The following is an 11,189-nucleotide window of genomic DNA, read 5'->3' on the forward strand; positions in this document are numbered from 1 at the left end:
ATACACAAACACAAGCAATTGCAGGTGTCCATGGGGATTGTGTGCGCTTCTTCCTACATTTTGTTTCCTTCCATAAATTGTTTCATACGATGCACGTGTTTGTGTTTCAACGGCTGCGCTGCTCGCATTTTGCTTTTTTTTGCCTGCGTTTGCGGTCGCAAGTCATTTTACTACAACGAAGAGGATAAGAAGGGAGGGCATTTGTGGAGCATGCACCCACGGTTTCGGTGTTCATCCACCGATGCTGGCTTTTCTCGTTGGGGCATTCGTGAGCGCTGCAGCGGGTTCTTGTTGCCCTCGCCGCGACGCGCCTAACGGTGGCAGTTCCATGACTCTGGGCACAAAAGGAATTGAACGTTCTTTGGATCCTCGCCGCGGTGCATGCCGTGGACGGCCGCAAAGGAGTGTGTGCCCGGTGTTGTTCATAGCTCCAAGGAAACGATGGTGTTGGATGGCGCACAACGAGTCGACGTGGATTGCGTTGACCGTGCATCGCGGGTGGATCCGCTGGAGACATTGCGGGCTACCGTGACCACATGCGAGTACAATACATCCACCGGAAAGAACATTTTCCAATTGGCCTTTCAGGCGGAATCAAATGGCCGCGGGCAACGGTTTCACCGCAAGCAGTAGAAGGGGGGACGTGAGAAAAGGACGCTACCCGCACCGCCATTCATTTTCGTCGCCACGGCAGTAACGCAGCCGCATGCTGCTCCGCGACGTCTTGCGGCAACACCACGACGCAGCCCGCGCCAATACGCCTTGCGGATTTTCCGGGGTGACACGCACTGTTCTGTTTGGCGCCACTGTTCCCCCACCCCCGAGCGTCGGTGTACACTCCCCTGTTGATGCACGTTCCTATCGCTTGCGGACACATCCATTCAATGATGTGGCTGACACCCCAGCCCACTGCTGGTGCTTCTGGCATGACTGCCGCACCGCCCCAACAGCGGGTGCAGTGGGACTGGGGACGAGCACACGGCGGACCAAGTTCAGTCAGATGTTGCTGGCAGCCCTGTCAGCGTCTCGCCTACCCCAACCACATCACCAGCGAACACACACATGGACGGGGCAGAGAAGGCTTCAACGGAGTGTCAGGACACCAGTTGTCCTGACACATCACTTGCAGCCAAACAACCGGAAGAATTACAATAACAGTCGTCATCACTAGTGAAAAATGAACAGCGACCACCGCCGACACCGACAGCAGCACCGCGGTCTCCCACACTATCTCCCATCCTTTGCATCTTCTTGTCGCGCGTGCGTCAGCAGCTGCGGTGGTGACCGGGGCTGCATGAAATAAGTTGTTTACGCTGAATATCAACGAGGGCAAAGGGCAACTGAATTGTTTTTATCGTGGTGAATATTGACTGCACTTCCCGTGGACCAACAATCCACGTATTGCTTGGGGATCTCTCTTTTTTTATTATAGCTTTGCTGTTGTGTTGCTGTGGGCGCTGCAACTTCTTGTGTGTGTGCGTACCCTCCGTGAGGGGTGCCGACACGACGGACCGCTCTCGCCGTATGTACATGCGGTGGAGCCTTGTGTGCCGCTTCTGTTTGCTTCTCCCTCTTCCATCTGTGAGTTGGTGTTGCGGCAGGGCTGTGTGTGTGTGTGCGTGTTGCCGTGGATTGGAGTGTGTGTCGTGCGTGGTGTGCGGCGTACGGTGCATGCCTGGCTGCTGCCCTCTCCCCATGTGGTGTGCCCTCTGTGTGTGTCTGCCGCACCTCTCGTCTCCCCTGCTGCTCTCCATTTCTCTCACTGCGCAGATCAGCTCCACACCACTGAACGACCACACTCGCGGTGATGACGACGTGCCGTCTGCTGTGCGCCCTGTTGGTGCTTCCCCTGTGCTGCTGCTCGTGTGTCTGCACGGCATCGGTTGTTGCGGAGCATGTTGTCACAGGTGAACCGCTCAAACCGCCACAGGGGACAAGTCTAGGGATCAAGTCTCCGGATTTAAGTATCCCTGCAGACCAGCAAGATGTTGCTGTCGATGGGGCAGATCAACCAGTCAAGGCCGTTAAGGAAGGAAAACCGCGTGCGTCTTCCGATACAGAAAATGAAGAAGACACGACTGAACAGGCAGAGTCGGAAGGTGTGGACACTAAATCTAGAGCTTCAACGGAGAATTCCAGTAAGTCGGTGGTAAAGAGTTCAGAGCAGAATCCGGAAGTTTTAAGACCCAATGAAGAGGTTAACCTCCCGACAGCAAATACGAAGACCATGACGACCACAACCACAAAGGCACCAACTACGACTACGACAAAGGCACCAAGCACTAAGACCACAGAGGCGCCAACCACGACGACCACCCGCGCACCGTCACGTCTTCGCGAAATCGACGGCAGCCTCGGCAGCGCTGCGTGGGTGTGTGCCCCGCTGCTGCTCGCCGCATCCGCGCTGGCGTACACCACTCTGGGCTGAAGAGGTGTATGCGGGCTGTGCGTGCCAGCACTCAACCACGGGGACATGTGTGCGTCTACTGTGGTCCTATGTATGAAGTAAGAGTAATTACGATGATTGTTCTTTGCTTTGCTTGCTTCCGCTGCCCTGCTGCGTGCTCCGCGTTGCTTTCCACATCCGCCACGTTGAACGCATCCCAGACACACTCATATGCACGAGACGCACACGACTTTTTGCGTGGATGCACTGTTGAGGATGGGTGCATGCGCACTGGTGCCACTTGGGTGCAGATTTTTGTGTTTTTACTGTTTTGCTTTACTGCTGCTTGTTTACTTTTCTTTGCTTTTTTGTTGCTTTGTGTGTTTTTCTTGTTGTTAAATTATTGCAGTTCGCTGTGCGTTTTTTCACTTTCGTTGGTTCAATATTTTTCATGAAACGCGTACTGCTTCTGGTGTTTTTTACTGTGCCGTGTTTCTTTCTTTTGCCTTCACTCTGCGTTGACGTGTTGTTAGTTTGTGCTGAAGGCTGCACGCAAGTGACAGGAGTGATGGCGATGATGATGGCTGGCCGTGTGCTACTGGTGTGCCCTCTGCGTGCTGTGGTGCGGTGCCTGTGGTGGGGTATTTGCCGATCAGGCTGAGGAACTTTCTACCGAGAGTCCTGGTGGCCGTTTGAGTGGTGGAGGTCCGCTGGAAACAGAAGAACTTGCAAAGCCAGTCCTAGGCGGCGCAGACTCAGAAATACAGTCACCAGTGGTGGAACAACCACAATTGAACCTTCCACAAGATCTACGCGGCGCCGCAACGGAATCTTTGGGGGAAGGAGAAGGAGATGATGAAAAAGGAAGAGGAAAAGGCAAAGATGGAAAAGACACAAGAATTACGGAAAAAACAGAGAAACAAAAAAGTTTAACGAAAGATCGGGGAACGTTGCAATTACCACCGCAGCCAGAAAGAGGAAAAACGCCAGCGCCACCAGATGAAGCACTACAAGTGGAAGAAGAAGGACCACCACCATCAGGAGGAGATTCACGCCCACGACAACCGGCAGCAACACCATCGGCACCAGAACTATTGCTAACATTGACCTCAGTCGAAGGACAGGGACAAGGAACCCCGTCAGAGACTCCACCAGGACCAAAAACAACAACAACAAATGGGAAATCAGCAGGAGAAGCAAGCCCAACAGCGTCAACAGGCTCCCAGACAGCAACTGAGACAACAAGCACGACGTCACCGTCGAACGCTAAAGTGGCGCTAGGAGCCGCGGAAAAACCTTTAGGGAATCGTGTTCCAAACCAACAGAAAGAAAAAACGGACACACCAGGTTTGATGAAGGATGCACCTACAAGTCATCCGGCGGAAAAAAAATCAACATTCATATCCGCAGGTGGCAGTGGTGGAGCCCAGAAAAATGAGGACAAGGTTGATAACAGTGATCAACGGCCTAACAGCAAAGAACCAAAAGACGGACTTGAAGATGGAAATACCGAGGATGCTCCCACAGCCAGTGAGGCAGCACCAGAAACACCAGAAACAGACACCATTCAAAAGAATGTTACATCTAAGCCTGTCGACAGTGACAGCAGCACCGCGGTCTCCCACATCACCTCCCCTCTTTTGCTTCTCCTTGTTGCGTGTGCGGCTGCGGTGGTGGCCGCGTGAGAGTGAGGGAGAGAGAGCCATGCACCGCCCGCACACACACTCGTCCTTCTCTCGCTGTGTGTGTGTCCCCTTGCATGGACTCTCGCCCTCACCTCACCCCACGAGGCACACACAATAATGTGCCCATTGTATATATGCATGCACACCCATGCAGACCCGTTGGTGCTCTCTTTTGCACGACACGCACCGCTGCCGTCCTGCCTGGCTGCATGGACGGAGCACCGTAACTGTTTCTGTTTTTGTTTCCATTGCATTGAGTGGGCGACCTCTCTCTCTCTCCCTCTGTGTGTGTGTTTTGCTTTACGGGAGCAATGAGAGTGTGTGTGTGCTGGTCGTCCCACGCTTCGGCTTCTTGTTTTGCTTTTCCTTTTTGATTTTCTGCTTGTGTTGTGATTGAGTGCACCCATTTTACTTTTGAACGGCGGCATGCTGTGACGTCGGACACTTTAATCTTCTCTTCTCATATTCTCATATTGTTTCATTGTTTCAAAAGTGTCACTCTCTTGTATTCTTGTCAGGCCACTAGGTTTTCTATACGTGTGCCATGCGTCAGTTGATCCACGTCACCCCGCAGCCACCAGCGCTGCTGTTACTTCTGCTCGTGATGATGCCTGTGATGTGTTGTGCATGCGGGTGCTTTGCTGTCACCCTGACGTACCCTTTCTCCCTCTGACAAGGCGATGCGTGCCGCCAGCGCCAAGTCGATCTCGGCTGTGGTGAGGGACGTTTCCTTTTGGAGCAGAGGGTACGTCGCAGGCATACACCGTCATCGTGAGGAATGGATGGGCGCCTATCTGCATCAATGTGTCGACAAGGGACCTGGATGGTACCAGGAAGTATTGCAGCTCAGAGCGGCATTACGCAATGAATTCATTGTGTGAAAATTGTGACTGTAACAATGAAGTTTTTTTTATACTGGGAATAAAGGAAATATTTCTTTTTGTTATACGTTGCTGCCACTATTCGTTGATAGGCCGAGGACTGTCCGTAGAAACGTGGCCAGTTTTTACTCCTAAAACGGTGCTATCGTACGAGAGGAGTTATCCCACATCATGTGCGGCAGGGCCTCCCGTGGACCGTCAGGCGGCTGAGCAGCTGGTGGTGGTTGCAGTAGCGGAGTGGCTGTAGGGCTATGGCTGTCATTGGAGCTTGCAGAGGTGCGTCGTCCGTTTTTTGCTCGTTGACACACTTGGCATTTACGGTATTGACCAGAAACGCTCGCACTCCGCGGCGATGCATCGCTCAGCCCTCGTGCCGTTTCGTCTCCAACAGGCGTCATCACGTCCGAGTTCGTGCGTCGTGGCGTGGATCCAGGCTGACATCGGTGGTGTGCCAGCAGTGCTGACAGGCGGCGGTGAACCAGTCCCTCGCTCACCCCTAGCAGCATAAGGAGCAGCGGGATTTGCCGACAACTCTCTCTGTGCGGCATGTGTCCTTCCCGTGGTTGCGGATGGGAGTGGTGTCCGCCGTTTCCCAGGAATTTCGCGGGCTGCCGTCAGAGAGGTGTTAATCATCGTTCAGTGCGAGCAGCGGGCAGCAGGTGCAAGATGGCGGTGAAACGCATTCAATATTTTGTCGGGACCAGGTGCCACGCCATGCAAAGAGTCGCGGATGGCGAGTCAAGCGCACACGGCGTGAAGAGAAAATCCATATCCCAGTCACCAGAGGCACGCAAGCACAAAGTGTGCAGACCGCAGTGGGGATCGTAGCACGTGCGACTCGGACAGTGTGATGGACGCGCGGTGTGCCTGCTGCCGAGGCGGAGCGAAGTCGCAGTCCAAAAAGAGCCGCAGCACAGCCGATCCCAGTGAACGGGGACGTGGTGCCGCCATGCCTCGGAACATCACAGGCCTGGGCTCGAGAGGGCACCAAGCTGCTTCGCACGGACCTCCAGCAACTTGGAGAAGCCACGACGGAGGGCATGACTGCGGTCCTCCCGTTTGCAGAGCACTTCAGCTCGGGGCAGGCTGCCTCCTGGTGAGGCTGTGTACACACTGCATGCTGCCGCTGCAACACTCGGCATGCTCCATTCCGTCTGTACTAATACCTCTGGAGCCTTCACGGCTGCCGCGCGGTGTGGTGCGCCTCGCCGCTCGTCCGGTGCCTCGGTGCATCTCCAACCATGTGATCACAGAGGCCAGAGGTGTTGCACACGCCGAGGTGGAGGCATTCCAGTCAGCTTCACGCAGGGAAAAGACAGCATCTTCCCATAGTGGCAGCATGCCTGCCTGTCGCGGGATGCCGTCCTCCGTCCCCGCAGTCTGCAATACCAGAGGGTGGTCCGAGTCCATGTAAACGGGTGGACTTCCAGTGGGAGACACGCAGTACGCGTTGCGCAGTCACGTCGGGAAACGAGACGCTGCGGCCGCTGATCCGCGTTGCCCGTGCCGGGTCTTCGGAAAACTCAGAGTCCATGCCGCTTGAGGTGGCGGCGAGGTCCTCTCCTGCCGTCGTTGGTGGTGAGCGACCGTCCCGCAGCTCATGGTGTAGATTCGGGTCGCACGCGATGGGCGCTGCAAGACAAAGACGAAGAATGGTGCATGCAAAGTGAGCTACGTGTGGAGTTGCCGGGGAAGGCTGCAGAAGATCGCCACGCACATGCTGGGGCAGGCCGGTGGGCACACGCGGAAGGCGGTGGCCTCCAGGCAGTTAGTGCCACGAGCTACAGGCACTCGCACGGCAAGGTGTGGCGCACCAAAATGGCAATGCCACCACCGCGCCCACTGCAGGCCTGAAGAAAGTCATTGCAGCCAGAAACTTTTGTCGCCACGTCTCTACGGTCATTTATTTCCTGGAGAAGAAAGATGTCAGTTTGATGCAGCTCCAATCGCGCAGCAGATGCCATCTTTTTTGCGGACGAGAGGCCTGCAATGTTAAGCTGCCAAACAGTGATGCAGCCATCCTCCTCGGTGCCAGGGTTCTTGTGGACGTCACCGCAGCGTGTGATATCAACGGGGTTACCGCAGCGAAACGGTCGTGCAGTTTTTTCCGACAGTCTGCGGGCAGACCGCTTCACCTCCCCGCACCGGGCATGGCGTGGAACCCTCTCGAGGGGTGGAGTCGTCTTGGTCTCCGTCGTGCTCGCAGCAACGCCCTGCTGCGGAGCTCCTATATGCAGCCAGAGCCCCAGCAACGCGACAAGGTGCGGACCCCATCGCTGGGGCCAGGAGAAGCCGCAGTGCCTCCTGCTGTCATCAGGGATCCTCGTTGACGTCTTGATGCGGACAAGCGCCCATCGGTTCTTACAAACGAAGCCGTACACCTGCGGCACATCCTGCGCTGTGAGAGGCACGACCCTCACCACTACCGGAGTCGTCCACGCGCCGTCGGTACGCACCGCATCGTCAATGAAAAAAGCAGGGATGCGTCAGGGTGACAGCAAAGCACCCGCTAGCAATCGCATCGTAGGCATCACCACAAGCAGCACCACCAGCAGCGCTGCAAGCCACGGGTTAACGTGGACCAACTGACGCATGGCGTACGTCGAAGGAAAAACTTAGTGGCCTCACAAGAATGCAAGAGGGTGACACTTCGAAACAAACAAAAGGATATGGGAATAACAAAGGAAGATTAAATTTTCCGTAGCCAAAGCATGCCGCCAATCAAAAAAAGTAGAATGGGTGCACTCAACCACAACACAAATAAAAAATAAAAAAGAAGCCGAAGCGTGGGACGACCAGCGCACACACACTCTCATTGCTCCCGTAAAGCAAAACACACACACAGAGGGAGAGAGAGAGAGGTCGCCCACTCAATGCAATAAAAACAGAAACAGTTACGGTGCTCCGCCCATGCAGCCAGGCAGGACGGCAGCGGTGCGTGTCGTGCAAAAGAGAGCACCAACGGGCCTGCATGGGTGTGCATGCATATATACAATGGGCACATTATTGTGTGTGCTTCGTGGGGTGAGGTGAGGGCGAGAGTCCATGCAAGGGGACACACACACACAGAGAGAGAGAAGGAAGAGTGTGTGTGCGGGCGGTGCATGGCTCTCTCTCCCTCACTCTCACGCGGCCACAGCAGCAGCAAGAATTGGGTGGGCACGGTCCAAAAACTAACAAACAAAACAAAAGAGGAGCGCTCCTCGCCGTGCACCGTTCCTCACACTCCCACAGTGTCACTGTTGCTGTTATTCCCTCTCCTCAGGCCCTCACAGACACGCCACGCTCACCTCAACACGCGCCCCTCCAGCACAGGCCTCGGGATCGTCGGGCCCTCCCACCACATGCAGCCGTCATGCGCTTCCGCTGCGCCACAACGTCTTGCCGCCTCTCCTCTCCAATCATGAGCGCGACGTCCAACACGTACTGGCGCACGTGCTCCATGCGCTGCAAACACACGGCCGATCAGGTTGGCCGTCACGCACTGCATCTTCTTGTCCTCCGTGTACTTGAAGCAAACCCTCACATCCTCTCAATCCACGGCTTGGGTGCTGCGAGAGACTGCCGAGAGGTTTCACCTTTGAGTGGAATTCCCAAATGTGCGGAAACAACGGCCACCCTCACTCCCTCATGCATCTCCACAACCTTCACTGTCCCGCACACCCACAAGGGCGGTGTCATGGGGAAGAGAAGACCGCCGCACAGCGCATGCACGAGGGCACATGCAATAGCAACGCCATCCACGTCGCACCGCAAGACAGTGCCATGCGCACAGCACACACATGGCCGCAACAATAGGGACAGGGACGCATCCAACTCCACGGCGCTGTCCTTCACTTCTCTCTTCCCCGACGGATTGGCACCCACACTCACAGTGAGGCACGGCGCACACAGTCCGCTCTCCTCCGAGTGCACTCAGCAGGCCGGCGCCCAGTCACCCTCGTGCCATCGCAATGGGGAACACAAACAATCGTCGTCGCGGACTATCAGTGTCTCTAGCAGGAAAAAAGAAAATGAGGCATGTCAACAGCACGGCCAGCAGAGAAACACTCAACGGGACACGTAAGCACTCAGCGGCAGTGAACATTGTAAAGGAAAAAAACAAAAAAGAATGGGTGGGAGTCCGGAATGACCCCCAAAAGTAAAAGAAAAATTAATAGAAAATTGATGCGGCAGGCCTTTTATTTCATGTGCCGAGCAGCACAAATCAACCGTGTTTATATACATATTGCCCGCACCAAAAAGAAAAAAAGAAAATTGAAGCAAAAATAAAAAAGATCGCATTATTATTCCACCAGCCCACACAACATCCCCAACACTTCACGCGGCATCCGGCCTGTTCTTCCAATCCTCCCTTCGTGCAGTCCGTGGGACTCCACAGCCGCAGGGCCGGCAACGCGTGTGGTCAAAAACAAACAAAAAGGGGGAATGGCATCACTGATGACGGATTGTAGCAAGCGACCATTAAAAAAAGAAAAACACAGGGGCGCGGATTATTCCAATAGAACACCAGCAGCAAAAAAAAAAGGGAAAAAAAGAAGTCTCCTTGACAAATTCAGTGCGTTGTGCTGGGAAGCTGCACTTTTGTTGTTCCACGGGACGCCGCAATTCCACCCACCCTCACACCTCAGCAGAGAGCCACAGTGCCCCACAGCCCCAGAAGCAGCAGCAATAATAGCACCCGAGACACACAACCCTGCACGGTGCTGTCACCCTTCACACCCACAGGAAACAAGTCGGTGATATTCTCCACATCAAAAAGGTCATTGCCCAAGAGCGGCGCTGCGTTGGACTCCGATTGGATATCTCTTTCCCCAGGCTCTGTGCTCGGATGATTCGGTGCAGCACCAACGTCATCCGACACGTCATCTTCGCGTTGAACAGTTGTTGGATCGCTGTTGGGCTCAATGGTGGCTGTTGTAACATCCGCAGTCGTCACTTCAGTGGTTTTGGATGAGTCGGGGCCGCTGTTCGTGCCCACGGCAGCATGGGAGTGCGCCTCCTTCTCTTCGCGGTCGCCGCGTTGATTGCTGGTGGACGTGGAGAGAGAAGACGGCTCGTCGTCCACGCCCTCTGAAACAAGAGGTAAAGTGGTTTGCTGCGCCGGATCGTCAGAGGTTCGACTCTGCAGAATGGCCTCATCCGTTTCACTCGTCTCATCCACCGTCGATCCAGCCACGATGGGCAGCAACGACTCTTCCTCCTGTTCAGGGTGCTCCACGCCGAGAGCATCCTCGGCATCGGGTGATTTGTGGCCGCTGGCTGCCTCCGGTGCTGGAGACAAGGGGGGCGGCAGGTCATCAACATCGGTTGCCGCTTTCTCCATCTGCTCCTCCCTCCTCTTTGTGTCGACCACGGCATGGCTGTCAGAATACGTGGCCGCTGCTTCGGCCTTTTTGTTTTTCTCTTCTGGTGGCCGATCTGGTGCGTCTTGTCTCTGCTGTGATGACGTGGCGTCTTGCTTCACTTCTTTGATGACAGAAGTCTCACTGTCAGATTGAATAAGAGTTTCACTCGCATGAGTGCTTTGAGGCGCACCCTTCAAAGACGGAACATTCGCCTCTGGAGTGCCAACAGCGTCCGCCTTAGTTAGCGCTTTAAGTTCATCATCTTTCAATGCGCGGTTGTACAGCAGGACGTTGCTCACCGTCACATCAATGTTGCCCGATTAGCTTTTGCCGTCCCCGCCAATGTGGAAGTGCGAGATGCCGTGGGGCCTCAACAGCGTTTTTAACTTTTGAGGAAAGCTCTCATAATCCTCATCGTCCTCGTGTCCATAGACCTCATCTTCGCTGTCGTATATCGTCCTTCCATCCACGTACACCATCAACCCATCATCAGAATCCATATGCAGTGCCACATGATATTTCGTGTTTGGTTTCCATTCGACATCGTCATCATGCGACGGTGCCTTAAAACTGCCGTTGAATGCCACCATCCACTTTTTGTCGTGGGTGTACGAAAGACCAAAAAACAGCGGACTGTCGGTTTCACTCAGCTTCACACCCAACAATGGAATGGGGGTATCTCCCTTCGGCTCACCGTCGATGGACACCGTCGCCACAAGAGTGAACTTGTGGTTCGCAAAATGGTACGGCACATTCTGCCCCTTCTTGCCAACGGGCCAATACGCCCACGCTCTCCGGAACTTCACGCCCTTCTCCGTGCTGGTCACTTTTCCTCCCGTTACTTTCGTTGTGGTGGCGTCACCCCGAGGTACTCGTCCTCCATGTGCTG

General features: G+C 54.9%; 2 protein-coding genes and 3 pseudogenes across 2 annotated transcripts, besides 3 other annotated features; 4 read left to right on the plus strand and 1 right to left on the minus strand.

The window, feature by feature from the left end:
* Positions 1-11,189: part of a sequence feature (areas not merged during assembly with more than two copies in the genome that could not be assigned to a particular haplotype) that runs on past the window's edge.
* On the plus strand, positions 242-1,117 carry Tc00.1047053511183.581 (annotated as a pseudogene).
* Tc00.1047053511183.590 (mucin TcMUCII, putative) lies at positions 1,808-2,428 on the plus strand (the record flags this gene model as incomplete). Its single annotated transcript, XM_816822.1, has 1 exon — positions 1,808-2,428. One exon carries the CDS (start codon positions 1,808-1,810, stop codon positions 2,426-2,428), a length of 621 nt encoding a protein of 206 aa, XP_821915.1.
* Positions 2,208-2,316: a microsatellite.
* Positions 2,953-4,071, plus strand: Tc00.1047053511183.600 (annotated as a pseudogene).
* Positions 3,223-3,277: a sequence feature (GA-rich).
* Tc00.1047053511183.610 (uncharacterized protein) lies at positions 6,942-7,541 on the plus strand (the record flags this gene model as incomplete). Its single annotated transcript, XM_816823.1, has 1 exon — positions 6,942-7,541. One exon carries the CDS (start codon positions 6,942-6,944, stop codon positions 7,539-7,541), a length of 600 nt encoding a protein of 199 aa, XP_821916.1.
* On the minus strand, positions 9,580-11,189 carry Tc00.1047053511183.620 (annotated as a pseudogene; the record flags this gene model as incomplete).

The sequence above is a fragment of the Trypanosoma cruzi genome, genomic scaffold, assembly GCF_000209065.1.
Source record: "Trypanosoma cruzi strain CL Brener 1047053517065 genomic scaffold, whole genome shotgun sequence".
Classification (NCBI taxonomy): Eukaryota; Euglenozoa; class Kinetoplastea; order Trypanosomatida; family Trypanosomatidae; genus Trypanosoma; species Trypanosoma cruzi.